Source organism: Barbus barbus (genome assembly GCF_936440315.1).
Source record: "Barbus barbus genome assembly, chromosome: 20".
Lineage (NCBI taxonomy): Eukaryota > Metazoa > Chordata > Actinopteri > Cypriniformes > Cyprinidae > Barbus > Barbus barbus.
In genome coordinates this window covers 26306644-26322884 of record NC_136748.1, presented here as the reverse complement: position 1 = coordinate 26322884, position 16241 = coordinate 26306644, and the positions used below count along the sequence as shown (strand labels likewise).

Sequence of the window (16241 nt, the reverse complement as noted above, 5' to 3'; positions counted from 1 at the left end):
TTCATTTTAAAATGAATGATAGTGTAGAGAACATGTTAGTTGATCTTAACCATAATTTGACCCCAAAGTCTTCATTTATGTGATTATTTAGTTAACTGGGAATTAATTAAGAATAACCTGACACATTGAAAAAGCTCAGATGTTGCCATCCATTATTTTCTCAGACAAGCTTTTAATACAAATAAACCTCAAATATCTCTGTTTGAGTGGTTTTAAACACTTTAATATGGAAATTAACCAAAAACATGGCTAACCAAACTATGGTTAACCAACTGACAAAAAACATTTTGCAAGTCACACAAACTATATCCAGAGAGAAAAAGCTTTTTTCCCATTTCTAAATCTTCAAAAATAAACAAACAAATATATAAATAATAAGACTGTATTCTAGCCATTCCAAGATTATTTATTTTATATTTGATTGTTTTCATATTTATTTTATATTTCTTCTTGACGAAGATAAAAAAAACAAAAATTGTGAGTGTGTGTGTGTGTGTATATATATCTATATCCATCTCTCTATCTATCTATATATTTTTTTTCATCATCTTCATCAAGAAGAGATATAAAAGAAATATGAAAAAAAAATCAAGAACGTAGAGAAGGGTTCATTTTTTTTTCTTATAATTTTAATTATTAAAGTTCATCACTGATTAGGTGAGAATCACAATAAAGGTAAACGATATTAAAATATCATCAGCTCTTCCAGTTGTTTATCTATGGTTTTGCTAATGCAATGATGCTGGAAATCTTTAAAGCTCTCTTTGATCAATACCGAACACAACCAATAAAACTAAAGCCAGGGGCTTAAGAGAGGTGAAGATCTATTCGCTGGTTGCATGAAGCAGAGAGCCTGCAGCTTATATGACGTATGACAACACTAAAAGCCCCACAGTCATCTGATCACCTTCACTGGCTGTAATCAAGATACTTCTGAGAAATTCTCTCCTGACAATGAGTCCGAGAAGAGAGCGCCCTGGTTTCTGGTGGGGAGATTGTTTTGCGTGGGTTATCCACCAGTTGTCCATGTATTAAGTTTACCAACTTGGCCTCTCGCTGACCTGGCTGGATGAGCTTTTTCAAAAGAAGATTGATCTGTGCGTGATCTCTGACAGGCCTGAGAGAGTCATTGGGCCCTGGAGAGTAACTCAGAAGCAAGGCTAAATCAACACCGACTGCATGCTTCTCATAGCCCACTGTCTCTGGCCCCAACCGCCTGCTCCACTGGGCCCAACTGACCTTGGGCGCCAGAGCGACCACAACTGCCCTCTGCACAAATGTAAGCTACAGCAATAGTACGAATTCAAAAACAAGGTCACTTCTAAATCTGAACTTCTTTTGGCCTTCTTTGTAATGTTAATTAATTTCACAGATAGTGCTACATACTTCTCACTAAAAACAGTGCAAAAATGATCCCTCAACTAACATTTAACCTTCACAGAAAAGCACTAAGGTGATGACAATGGCATGATATTCATATACAATTGTATTTACTTCAAAGAATGCAATGGAACTACCATGGTAAAGAACCAAAAATATGGTATAGCGATAATACATGTCCAAAAAACCAAACATACAAGAAGTACTGCGGCAATACCATAGTAGAGTGAAAATATCAAATAATACTACATTGACACTAAAATTAATGTAAAAACATGGTGTATTAATTTCAGTCTCTTTGCATATGTCCAAAAACCAAGGTAATCATGGTTCATTTGTTTTCATTATGAATGATACCAACCAGATCTAAATATCTTGGTCTTCATTGCCCATACTTTCACAGAAACACAATGGAAAACACAGTTAAAGTCAAAACCTCAAAAATGCTGACATCTAAATTCCCCGAGAACTTCTTAGAAAGAACTACTGAAATGTTCTGCAAATTACACTATGCTCTCTTGTTTTTTCTTTTGGTATTCATCTTCAATTTCATAAAAAAAAATAAAACTTTAAGGCTGATGATTATCTGCAATTCAAAATATTTAGTAACCACAATAATAATGCACATGGATGTTCAAGAAATCTGACTTCTTAATGAATTTCCTATACTCTAATAATTTTCGTCCTTGATGTTGGATATCTATGGTTATCGTGCATCATGCTAAATAAACTATCATCCAACAGACTCCGATTACAAGATTTGATGGTCCCAGCACGGATAAAGAAACATCTTGTAACCAGGCAAGAAAAGCCATGTGCTCCAGAAAGAGGAGAACACAGTCTGGTTTTCACACAGCTGCGGTAATCTAAACAGACACACTGTGCTTTAAAAAGCCAGACCTATTCCAGGAGGCCATCTCTGTTAGATTCTGGAAACAGAAGGGGAAATCTCTCCAATATGACTGTGAGGGACACATGCCAAATATGAAAGGTCAGATACTCATTTAAGGACAGCAGTCTGGAGTTCAACAGGTTTATTTGTGTGAACTTTTGTCTTACACTAATTATTCAGCTTTAAAATACATTTTCTGCTATCTGTCCTCTATGTTTAATCTTTTTTTCTCTCCAGGTCATCTGAGTAACAGCCGAGATGTCTATTGCAAAAATGAATTAAAATTAAAAAATAAACGCACCATCTGATCCTCATGCTTTTATTATGTTCTTTAGTACCAGAGAAGACCTACTGCACTTCTGACACTGACGTGAGTTTGCTGCCCTTGAACAATGCTACCCAGATGGCATGGAGGAAGAACTTTAATTGTTTGTTTGCTAAAAGCATGCGGAGACTAAAGGTAAATGGCACATTTAACTGCTATAGGATCTAAAAGGGGTTTGGATGGTTTAACATGCCCTTGACATCAGAAGATTCAAATCCAGGTCATAAGAATAAACAGAAGTCGGTTGTGATGCTAATTTAACATGGTTAAATACTCAAAAGAACATAGAAAACCAGCCACAACCATCAAATAAAGAAAGACACTGAATGATTTTAACAATGGGATTTAATAAAGAATACAAGGACACAAGAAATCAACATACATTAGCATTTATTTTACAAATGGGTAATTTACAGCTAATAAGGTAAATGGTGAAGCTGTTGCTCATGCATATTTAATGTGCATTTAACAAAAGCCCTTAACAATCAGCAGGTGAACTAGGCTTGGTAGCACTGGACACTTCTCAGACAGACTGCGTCTGTAATACACTGCTTCAGCTCAGTCATACTTCCTATTCCATTTCCATGTATGGCTAACCAAATATATTAAGTTATAAATATCTTTAAAAAAAAAAGTAAACCATGTATGAAGAATGCATTTACATAGTACTTGCTATGCAGATGCATCACAGCAAAAGCTGAATTTATAATAAATACCAAAAAAAAGTAAAAAAAAAAAGGCTACAAACAATAACATCAAGGGGGTAAAAAGTGCAGGGGAAGGCATTGTGCTGGACAGAACATGAGTTCCCAGCTGACTGACAGGCAGCTTTAGGCCATGCAGCTGATTTCTGTCTAGGCACTTGATTATGTGATGAGGGAGAGAAGCCAATTTGATTGGCTGCATCCTAACTGATCTCAGTGTTCCTCAAGTCTCTCACACTGTGGTCATGAGTTTTAACGAGCCTGATCGGAAACGTAAGATCTTCCTCTTCAAGTTGTGGGAAGCCTTGATTTTGACAAATGCCTTCGCCTGTGCTGACGTCATTCCGTGGGATCCTGTACCCGCCTGGTTGAATTGGGGCCAATTGACCCCCGCACTCCCCTCAGAGTCACTGCTAGTGCTGCTCTCAGCTACATAGTCCGCCTCGCTAGCGCTCGACTCGCTGTCCCCAAAACAGTTGGTCGTATAGTTACTGCGCTCATCCTCGCTTGTGTCCAGAATGGTGGAATGGAAGAGGGAGGCACACTCTGCCGAATATTCAGAGTCGCTGCCCACATAGGAATAGGGGCTGGTGTAGTGTGCATTAGACGGCAAGTACATGGCTGACATGTGGCCCAGCATTTCACGTTTTTGCCTGCGGTGAGCCCTCTTGAAAGCCTCCTCATATGGTATCTCATGGAGACCCCTTAGCCGTCGGTGGTAGTCGTTGCGCTTGTACTTAGGTTTGGCCAACACTGCTTCATGATGTCGGTGATGTCCGTGGTGTCTATGGGCAGAAGATCGACCTCCTGTGGAACTGGTGTGCTTCTCCAGAATTCGTCCTTCAGGGATGGAGGCAGGAATTCTCTTGACTTTTGTGGAGGCCTTCTTGGAGGATCTGTGCAAGTGATGGACGTCGTCCACTTGTCGAGACCGCCTAGATCCTGTCCGGTGCTTGTCACGAACAGTCTCGGAAACATGCTCGGAAACTTGAGGTCTACTTTTGGCACTGGTGGAATTTTTCACTTTGACAATCTTGATGTTCTTGGTGGCACCCTTGCAGAGATTTACATTCTGTTTCTGAGCAGGGATGTACTGGGCACTGACCAGTTGACCTCCCTCATCTTGACTTTGTGAAGAAGAACCGAGGCTGAGCAACTCTGGAGCCAGCTGTTCAGCGTCTTTACCACAACTTGCTGGAGCCTGAGCCTTAGGACACCTCTTAAGAGGACTTGCTTTCATTGCCTGTCCAGATTTATTGTCCTCCACAGTGTAATAAGAATGCTTGTTGAGTTTGGAAGAGGAAACTGCATTTGGGCTGCCTAAATCCTGGCAGTCCTTCGAAACAACACTTAACAGCTGGCCTTTAGTGACTCCAGAAGCTTTCTTCTTCAGGACACAACTAGTGTTATTATCATTGGCGGTTGTGTAACCGTTTTGTGGCTGATTTGGAGAAAAGTATGCTCCATTTTGTAGGGTTCCTCCCCTGGACTCAGCAGACCACTGTCTTTGGGGCGAAGCTGTGCTTGGCTCAGTGTTAGTTGCTGATGCATCTTGTAAACATGTCTGCCAGTTAGGCTTGAGGTCAGAAGTCCATTGCTGGGCCTGGACAGCAGCAGGGGCCCGTGAACAAAGACTAGCCTGCCTTAAAATGCTCTTGGAGGGGTCAGTGTTGATGCTTGTTCTGGGTACGTTGGTCCTCAAGGGTTGTGCCCTCCTCTGAAGTAGCCCAAAGATATAATTATCCAGTTTTTTGTTTGGGAGTGTTTGAGAGGCATGCCAAGAAGAATTGTGGTTGCCCACAACCTGCTCAGGTTTCTGTTCATCACTCAGTGCTTCACCAGGCTTGGAGAAGTTACAATCGTCCTTTAGGTGACTAGTCATGGATTGAAAGAAGATGGGGCTCTGGACAGCCACCGCATGGAGAGGGCTGGGGTACCGGTAAACATCATTTATGTTTTTGGTAATGAGGTCACAGTGAAATTTGGACAGGCCATCGCAGGAGCCATCCGGGGAAGGGGAGTAGGATGCAGAAAGAGACCGGCGGACTGTTCCAGAACTCAAGTCTTCGTAATGGCAATCACACTCGGCACAACTGCCCAGCTCATCTGTAAATCCCAGAGGACACAACAATTAATACTACAAGTAAAGACAACGTCAGATTACTAAAACAGCTAATTTTGTAATGTCATGACCTGTGAGAGCAGATTATTATTGTTTCCTAGAGTTCTAGTGCTTAGCTGGGTGGGTGGTTGATTAGTTTTCATGTGCTAATGAGCCTTTTGTTGCTAGCTTATAGGTGTGGCTGGGAGAGCCATCAGCAAGGCTGTGAAACTGTTTCTATCTCTGTCTGGGACCAACCTTCTCTCGTTTCACCTCTGTTTGCACAGTCATGCTTAAGTGATTACAGAATGCTTTCCGCTAACGGTAATGCAACACAAAAACGGATGTAATTTGAAGAAACTAGAAACATATGAACAAAGCGGCCTTTCTTTGTGACACCAGCTTTTAAGCCAGAGGAAGAAATCACCATTAAGTAAATAGTTCTGCATTTGGCTAACAAAGCTAAAGAAAGGAACAGCGTTTCAAGACTACATGGAACAGTGCTGATGGGTAAGACCAGTCGGAATGACCCAGAAACCTCAAACCGTCACAAGAAGACTCTCACCTGCAGGCTTAAGCCTTCCCTCGGAGGCACAGAGCGAGGTGTCAAGGGGGGTGCACAGGCAGGTGGTGGAACGACAACTGGACAAACACTCACTGAAGACAGAGTTGGAGGAATTGGAGAGGGATCCTGAAGCACCGTCGCTTAGGTCGTAAAAGCCTGGGAGAAAGAGGGTGAGAGATTAACACATTAATTTTACATCTTCAGGAATGAGGTGACAATGCAAAGACTGTGCTGTTCCGCTCTTAACTGAGCTCTCCTCTAGAACCTACTTCCAATTACAATTTGAATGATGTAGCTTCCAGGAAGGTATCCATTTGCAAGAGGAAACAGAGCTAGGAACTAGATCTCCATTCACCACAATTGATATTAGCATTAAAATGGTGAAGTAAGGAATGAAACCATTACAACTACTACAAACAACACCAAAATAGCTGTTCGCATGAAACAAAAGTCCGCCTTTGGGCTGTGAAGAAAATAATTCCAACTCAAAGACATTAGAAGCGGTTATAAGGCCACTTTAACAATCGAGACTTTTAGAGAGGAGCATACACACATGTAATCAATCTCCACTTTATATAACCTTCCTCCAACAAAAGTGCAGTCAGTCCCAGCACTAAAATGACCTCTCGTATTTGGAATGTAAACCAATGGAGCTGCAGCAGGCCTTTAGCACAGGGTGCAGATTGTTCGTATTACCAAATTAGTGCTTAAGCAAAACAGCTAAGCAGTTTCCAACAGACATTAGGGCTTGCAGGTACACAAGATACTACAGGCCCAAAGCACATAAAGTAGTCTTGTGCAAAGTGATATAATTTGAACAGGATGTCTGATTACCTCCCTCGGGTGGTTGTTGAAAATTAACAATCATTAAAAATGTTTTTCGGTGCTTGTGAATCCATTTGATTGGAAATCCCTTCTGCCTATGCTGACTGCTTAGATTGTTTTGATGATCAAACATGCAGTGCACAGAATTCATTCCAATCTTAAAGTGTTATGGCTTCACAAGAGATACGAACCTGAACTTGGCCGGCTGTCCGTTTCCACATCTTCATGCGAAGTCTCTGTGTCCAACCGCAGGTCACTGATCTGTCTGTCTAATTCCTGGAGCTGGTTGATCAAACCTGCATCTCGCCTCCTGAGGCAGTTCTATAAAGAAACAATCCATTTTGGAAAGATGTTAATACAAGGTTTCATGCATGTCTAGTTGTTTAGCCGCTTCATATTTGTTAAGACTGTTTGCCTTTTCATTTAGAATTTTGCCCTTCAGCCCTAACAAAAATCTGGAAACAACTGCATTTCACAATGCATTTCTTAATGCCGGTGGCCTCACGGCACTGATCAGACAGATGTAATTAACTAAATTACAGTCACACCTCGTATGGGAATAACCGTTCGACTTTGACACACCACTTGAGAGCAATTGGATGCATCTGACAACACCCGAATCATGTGCTGCATTCCAAATTAAGCGTGGTGAAATGGCAGACTGAGGAAAATGTGGCCCCTTCAAAGCAGACGGACATTACTTCAAATGACCTATAATCAGAGGCATGTTATCTGCTGCAAATTTTAACTGCTGTTTGCTGACAAGGGAAGTAATGCAGTGCAGATTCCAGGCTATATGGAGCAGTGGAATGGCGTTTCCTCTGCTGCAGACCGAGGCTGTAAAAAAGCCTGGTCCTGACAGGCGGGCTGCAAGTGATTTATGGGCCCCGAGCTCTCAGCATGCTGGGCTGTACAGACCATTTTTACACAAAGTGCCATTTGCAGAGCACACCAACGGTTATTTTGAAACGGCATCAAATTAACCCCGGACCACTGTTGATGGCCTGGGTCTGGGTTTAGGATGACGGTGTTTAAATTTTTGGTTTATACTCAATTCATTCAGTTCAGCTTAGTCAAAGACCACAGAGGATTGGTTGTTTGTTGTTGGGACGTCATAAGGACATTAGGCATTGTATGATCCACAAATTACCATTAACTTTAATGTCGTTCTGGGTGTGAGGCCTGCAAACAAACTGACCTCAAGATAAACAACTGTAATTATGCGGAAGACTCAAGCCACTTGTGTACATGTCTGAGGCTTTAGCAAAGCCAGCAAACAAATCCAAACCTTGTAACTCTTTTCTGTATACAACACATTAACCACAATGCGTGGACCCGTAGGGTTACAATAATGGAAATGTTTGCAAATACCTTAAGTGGAACCAGGTGTCTTTGGCCCAACTGTTAAATGTAATCTTGGTCATCCTCTAAAGACAGCAGGGGGCTTGAGCTGGGCTTGTAAAAAGTTAATTTCTATTGAAACCCATCAACTAATCTCATTCAGGCCGGTCGGACCCACTCCTAGACTTGCATTAGAAACTCAGGGATGTTTTACCGCTTCCAGGAAATTTGATTTAAATTATTCTTTTACTACTTTAATGTCATTCTAATGATTATAGGGTCTCGAGCTATAATCACCACATGACTACAAAGGCAAAAAAATACTTTTTTCTATTGCATTATTCATATACTACTATTTTCTACTATTCTAAAATTCAAATAGATTTTAGATTTGAATTTAGTTCAATACAAAATGTGAAATTAGGCCCATAAAAAAAAGTCTTTCTAATATCTTTTTTAAAATGCCTATTTAAAAATATGAAAATTCGCAATGCCTTTATGAAGTCACAAAATGTTTTCTTTTTTAAAAATGCATTCAAAATCATACAAATTCTTACATTTTTATTCTCAGTTTAGTTATGAGACCTCCCTTGCAAAAATGTACAGTGGTGGTACCACGGTTATACTATGCCTCTTTCATACATACTATAGTACTATGGGATTATCATCACTTACAAAATGGACATATACCTTATAAATACCTTGGAATACCATGCAAATACAATGGCAGATGAAATTCTGTTTTGTACATACAAAAGTATTACCATCAGATACCATCACATTCCATCACTCTACTATGGTACTGCCAAAGTATTTTTTATTAAGAGATATTTATTTACAATTACAGAAAAAAAATGCTTTTTAAAAAAAAACATAGACAAGAGAAATGCACTACATATACTTCAACAACAATAATAAAACAAATCCGTTTCTGTTACTCACCAATTGTTTTCTAAGTAATAAAATATTTTCCTCCAGAAGTTTCTCTTCAGTGTTCAGATAGCTGTCCTCCACTGTAAGGCAGGGTTTGTGCTCTCCCGCGAGCTGCTGACAGTTCAACACACTCCTGACCAGCAGTTCCTGTCTCTGTCTCAGATACTCCAGCTCGGTCAGACCCGCGACAGTCGCGTCCAGACGCTCCCGGGTTCGAACCCGCTCCACTTCACCGCGCGCCTCGCATTCCTTCCGATCCCGCATCATGAGCGCGCAGTAATCCCTGGACAGCAGCATCTCTGACAATTCATTCATTTATATATCCAGCGATAATAAAGCTACGGAGATTCTTCTTATGAACAAAGTGCATCTGAAAAACACTTATGACATGGTCAGATAATTGCCATGTATTAAAAGTGATCATAAAAAGCAAAAAAGAATCCCAAAATGAAAAAAAATGAAAATAACTTTTTGTGCTATAGATAAATGGCATTTAAACGCTTGTCCTTGCTGACGCTCAGTATAAAAAGTCCAAATGCACAGACAGAGAGGGCGTTGATGTGTGCAGTCCGAATGATACTGGGATCTGAATGTGTCCTGCAGTGAAGAGCTCAATCACACACTAACACACACACATACACACACTCGGAGGAAACCCTGCTGCTGAAGATGCGGCGGGGTCCTAACGCCCACCCGTTCATCACCTCATCTTCTGCCCTATGGTAGCGTCCTTTTCATGAATGATGATGACAATACATTACAATCTGTAAAGCAACCTGCATTAGATGGTCTGTAGCTACTACTCGCAATTAAACGCCAATTCATATAAAGTTTTGTTACTTTAGCATTGTTTAATTATCTTTCTAAATAAAAACAGTAGCACGGTTTGTAGTACTGGCAGGCACATGAAAATTAATAGGCCTATATACATGCAAATATAAGCTTACAACAGGAAATATGACAAGATTTACAAGTAAACTACTTATTTTTGTATGGAAATATATTTTATTTATCAGTTTATCAAGTACTATAGAAAGGTGATGATATCAGATATGATATTTAATATCGATATATAACTGATATGATATTTAACATGATATTTACACCTAGGAATATCAAGGTGGTAGTTAAAATCATGTCATCATGTCTAAAAGAACGGGAAAATATACAAGAATTTAAGGACACAATTCATAAGGTGTGTATAACAACCTAATAACATGTTTAATAACTTGCAATACAGATGATGACATGAATTTCAGATAATTAAAATTTTTAATTTAAAGGCACTCAGGTGGATGACTGCCCTCTACTGTTTTTAAAACAAAAACCTCCTTCACTTTTATAGAATTGCTATAAAATATATATTTTATATTTATGTATACATAAATAACCATTTTTTGAATTGTATGCACACACACACACACACACACACACACGTACATAAGTAAAAGACTGACATTTCACCAAGATGTAGGTGAATATACATTAACTCAAATAAAGAATGATCTACAGGTTTTCCAAAAGACGGATCTGTAAAACATGTTTAAACATTATTTCTGGTAATAGACTCCACAGCTGCTTCTATAAGAGCTTGAAGTCACATTTCTCAACTAGCTCATTAGTCAGACGCGTGGAGAACTCAAAACAGACAGATTTGTTTGAAAATGCATCTGTGAAATGGATCAAGGATTTACATATCGAGAATGTAATCGTTCTGGCAGATTCTAAGCTAATTTATAGTTTGGATTAAAAAAACGTGTGGTTTTTAGACAGGTTTTGCTTTCAATTTAGACCTTTACCAATAAAAAAGCAACAAAATACCCACCATTTCTAGAATTGATGGATTCTAACATCTAAATTCCAATTGAAGAAAGGAAGAGACATTGTGTATAATTATCAGAATACATTAGTTGCGCTCACAGCTCTGACGGATAGACTCTTTCCATGGAAGGGGGGTTGCAGTTGCGTGTCTAATGAAAAACACTGCACCTCTCAAACCCCTGTCCATCAACGCCAGCCAATGGCTCAGACAGTTTCGTTTGATTTGCAGCTAAGCAGGCGGTGAAGATGAGTCAAAGAGAGGAGGAGACCCTCAGTAGACGGCACAAAGCTTAATCTCTCTTTCTAAACACGACAGGGATCGAGGAAATGGGATCCATGGATGCTTCTATGAGGAACAGATGTTTGAAACATAGCTGGTGACCCTCTGAAACATTAGCCCTGGCCGAACGGTTACACAAGCACACAGAAATACACACTCGGTCACGGATGTGGAAAGAAAGAGTGGCTTAAGGGCACAAACTCAATAATTCGACAGAGTCGTGATTGCATGCCGCTACCTCAGGCTATGACTGCCGAACAGGAAGTGACCTGGGATATACATACACTGTAATTGGATCAAAGGCTGTAGTCTTTGTGCCACCAGAATCAAATCTCTCAGACAAACAGGATAAATCCTTCCTTTCATTGCCATTGTTCCCCCCAGAAAGCTCACTGGTTCAAATATGATACAAAACCGATGAAGTGAGAAGTGTGCATTTGTCTTCATTAAAATAAATCAAACTGTTGCAATCAAACTGTTGTGAAGCCAAACCTTGATTATTTTATGTAAATCGTTTCCCATAAATCTGACCCACAAAAGCCAGACACGTTCCCTTAGACTAGCTTTTGCTAGTACAAAGTCACATTTGTGCTTTAACCTAATCCAATCACTCACAGTAATTACCTTATGAATTTTGTAAGGCCCATTAAACGAGAACAGGACCCCATTATGTAGGACTGGCAGGAACATGGGGAATAAATTAATACATCTAAATACATCAAAGCTTACAGCACTACACAGATGCCGAACTGTGGGGACAAATTGAGCAAATGCAGCGTGAGGATTTATGAGCATGATAGCAATCGTCACCCCTTACCTATATCTTGTATCATGCTGGAAACAGAGCTCTTTTATACAACACGTCAGTCATATAGATGTTATGTCAAAATTAGACCCAAAGATTGTGGAAACTGGCCAAAAATAACTAGTTCTAGGTGTTTGTTTTAGTATTCCTGCAGTGGTGGAAACAAAACTTGGAAAATGTTCCATTAAGAAGCCTAATGAAACTTCAACGTCAAACGGACACTGTGCGGTACAGGCAGGTGTCAACGTTGAGTCTGTGATTGTAATTTGAAAGGAAGAGCTTGTCTGTTCACAACACACTGTGAGAAACCGCATGCACTGAAACTCCACATGCACTCATCAATACCGCCGAGGGATGCTGGATAAAACTCAAGGCTATCTTTGTTCACCAAATCTATGAGCTTTCCTGATGCTACAAAGGATAAAATAGACAACATTTGAGGCTTAGAAAAAAATTCTTATAAATGAATTCCACATCTCTTTGTTAAACCAAAACAAGGCTTAAAAGAATATTCTGTGTCCAAGTAATTTCCATTTATAAAACGTGAGGGACAAAGACAAAATTATTGTCTGTGGCAATCGGCAACATGCCAGAGAAGATGTGGAATACCACAGGCAATATTTTTTGACTTGTTCCTCAGTTTGTGCAATTTCTAGTTTCATTCAAATATTTCAAAAATGAAAATTCTGTCATTATTTCCACACCTTCCACTTGTTCTAAACCTGTATTAACACAAAAGATGATATTTTGAAGAATGTTGGTAAACAAATAGTTGTGTGATGGAGTGACAGAAGGCGTGAGGCGTGCGGATCCATCTGCAGAGATGAAACAAGCATTGGTCGATACACAGCAAACAGACATAGATGAGGCAAGACAAAGAGTATTCCTAGGACAAGTGTGGGTCTACGATCGGCAAACAATATCCAATAGGGCAAGGCAAAGAGAGATACGCAAGCAATAATCCAGGCAGGGGAAAGCACAACCCGAAACAGCAAGGCAAAGGGTTAAACCATGATACACAGGCTAGAATGAAAACAGGCAAGACTATGAAAACTACGATAGGCTCCGTAAGGTAGCTATCAGCTAGGGTAGCGATATGTGCTTACAATACTCGGCGATCTGAATGAGGAAGTCCATGGCTTAAGTAAGGAGTGTGATGGGAATCAGCTGTGTAATCAGTGCTTTCAGCTGTGTGTGTGTGTGTGTGTGTGTGTGTCATCAGTGCAATGGATGATGGGAACTGTAGTCCGGGGGGGAAGTGCAACAGTAGTGTAGTGCAAGAGTCCATGTGGTGAGCAGGTGATCTCTGGTGGTGAGTGAACGGAAGTTCATAAACCGGATTCGTGACAAGTTGATGGTGGCCTTCTATTGTTTTGTTTTTTTTATAATTTTTCCATACTATGGGAGTCAATGACTACTGTCAACTGTTTGATTACCAACATTCTCCAACAAAATATCTTCTTTTGTGTTCAACATAACAAATTTCTAAGGTTTGTAAATTATTAACATGATAAAAAGTTTGGTGAAAAACCTGTTGTACACAAGGTTTTACATGCCTACTATCATTTTAGTGATAGTTTATACTTTTTAGCAAGTAAAAGGCCTCTTTAGTGTAATTCTAAAATGTGTCGCTTCATACACATACGTCTTTCTGCTGTGAAATTTTTACTGATTCTTATACATGTTAGTATCGCAAAATTAATACTTACTGGACTAAAGCAACTTTGGTTTACTTGATTGCCCACATATCATTTTCAGAAATATCATGTTAAAACATGACTCAAATGTGATACATCTCTATATTATTATTGTATTGCATTGCATTATATGTTTTGCCTCCCACAATAAAAACTACAGAGCTTTGATCATTAAACTAAGCAAATATAATCTCTATAATTATATTCATTTGTAAGTCGCTTTGTATAAAAGCGCCTACCAAATGACTAAATGTAACTATAAATGTCATAATAAGAATAATTTTGTGAGATATGGAAATACAACTGATATTCACATGCATTTTATGCAAGTAGTCTGCTATACTGTTATAAAAATTATTATTGTTAATAGTTTAAAAAATATTTTAGTATAAATGCTTTTGGAAAGACTAAAATATAATTAAGGAATAATGTGAGTTATTCCCTAATAAATTAAAAATGCATAGTAAGGCAGCAGATAATGAGACAAAGAGACCCACAGCTGAATATTAATGCAAAGTCAGTCCTGCTGCTACTGACGGATGTCCCATGTGGATCCTGCCATTATTCAGGCCAGCATATAGTGCCTTTAGGCTATTATTAAGTTCAGTATGGTTGTCATGTTTGATATGTCCTACACATGTTGCTGTGATTGTACTGCTGTTCAGACAACACATATAGAATAAGAGAATCCTTTATGTTAGCAACAGAGATCTTACAACTCCAACAAAGACAAAAATAGACTGCACAAGATTCACAAAGTCTTTCTATAGATAATTTTGACCAATGAACAATAAAAGATAATAACAAAAAAAAAAACAACAAAAAAAAGATCTTTAAGATCCTGTTTAAACAACAATTCTAAAACTAAATCTCGAATAACTTTGTCAAAAAACAACAGATTTGAAAAAGCATTACTGTTGGGACATGCGGAGATGCTCTGGATGTGATCTTGACCTTCAGCCTATGAAAGAGTGAAGATTAGATTCAAATAAAGGCTGTACGGGGCTCTGATGTGTCACATGGCAGAAGTTTAATTAAATCGTCTGTACAGAATGTCCCGGCAGAAACAACAAAGCTTAACTAGACATCTGAGCTGAGCTCCCTGAGGTCAGGACATTGTCCAAGAAGTTGTTTCTTCACAGATTTGCTTACTCGTACAACTTCTTACCACACAAATTCTCACTTATGAAATCCCAGCTATGCCTTTGTACTTTAAACTGGCTGTGATCCGGTCCAAAGGTCTTTAAAATCAAACAGAAGGAAACCAAGAATAGAACTATTTACCTAAAGTAAAACATGGAGAAGGGGATACTTCAGCTAATGAGAACGGCGTCAGCTAAAAGTGAGAAGTGAGGAGTGGAGTTCACACAATAGCGGTCGGTCAGACCAGGCGCTCTCCTGCATCTATTTACCGTCAGCCTGCGGATCATTAAGAGTATTAATGGTGGGGTAATGTGGACCTGCACAATGCCAATGATCCCCTCTCATCACAGACCGCTCTCAACAGCCCCTTCACACCCATTTACACACTCACGACGGTACTCGCTACACACTTTATAGGGGAACATATGAGTACTTTTCCATAGCAAGTACACACTGATCTGTGTGACTGGAGTGCAGACGAGTGATGAAAGATTTACATCATCACAAACATTTTTTTGAAAGAAATGTATACTTTTTATTCAGCAAGACTTAATCAAATTGATCAAAAATGATAATAGAGACATTTGTAATGATTTCTATTTCAAATGAATGCTAGTAAACACCTTTCATATCAATTTTCACATTTAACATAAAATAATCTGATGCGTAAAGATATCACATTCTCACACATTGATGATGGGACAATCAGTTTTCACAACCAAAACTAAACTATTACGGTGAAAAAAGATTGGAGGCTGATACTTCAAGTATACTATTTACACAGGCTTGCTGTAGTCGTGTGAGGGTTGAGTGTGTTCCACGGATGTTCTCCATTTGTGGTTCTATGATGCCGTTACAGTTCAGTTCTCTGTTCTGGTGCCATGTCTTAGACTCAAGATGTGACGCCTTGTTTGAGACATCTGAAAGAAACTCTTTATGAGATAAACAGCATTTCCACCAAAGCCTGAGAACTCTTTGAGTACAGACGACAACAGGCTCGAAATGTCAAATATAAAACCAAACGATGCAGCCAACACTTTATGGCCCACTTCATAGCTCATATCCTGCATCTTCGGATGCATTTGCTGTCTTCCAAATGTCAAACAACCCACGTAATTGGCCTGGCTTCCATATGTCTCATATGTCATATTAACAGATCAAAATCTTTATTTGCTTTCACAGATTCAGAGTAATTAAACTGAAGGAGCACAGATCCCAAAACTGAACTTTCAAAGGTTTTAAAATAAATTCATGTTCAGTAGGTGAAACGGATCTGTAATCTGAAGGAAATGAGTTTGTGTAATGTAGCGGTCCGTTTCTTAACTGTGAAGATAATACCGATTGACTTTTTGCTTTGCTTTTCTAATCCCTACAGCACTTGCTTTAAACGGGAGGTTACGTGGATATGGTTGTCATGGCAACATCTTAT

The 16241-nt window shown here is 39.3% G+C and overlaps 1 protein-coding gene across 1 annotated transcript; it reads right to left on the bottom strand.

Annotated features, from left to right (window-relative positions):
- Positions 1–2924: 2924 nt before the first annotated feature.
- On the bottom strand, positions 2925–9690 carry LOC306885977 (dapper homolog 1-like). The gene is made up of 4 exons (XM_079442815.1): positions 9076–9690; positions 6984–7113; positions 5968–6123; positions 2925–5407 (listed from the first exon to the last, which is right to left on the bottom strand). Exons 1-4 carry the CDS (start codon positions 9379–9381, stop codon positions 3534–3536), a joined length of 2466 nt encoding a protein of 821 aa, XP_079298941.1. The 5' UTR covers positions 9382–9690; the 3' UTR covers positions 2925–3533.
- Positions 9691–16241: the final 6551 nt, after the last annotated feature.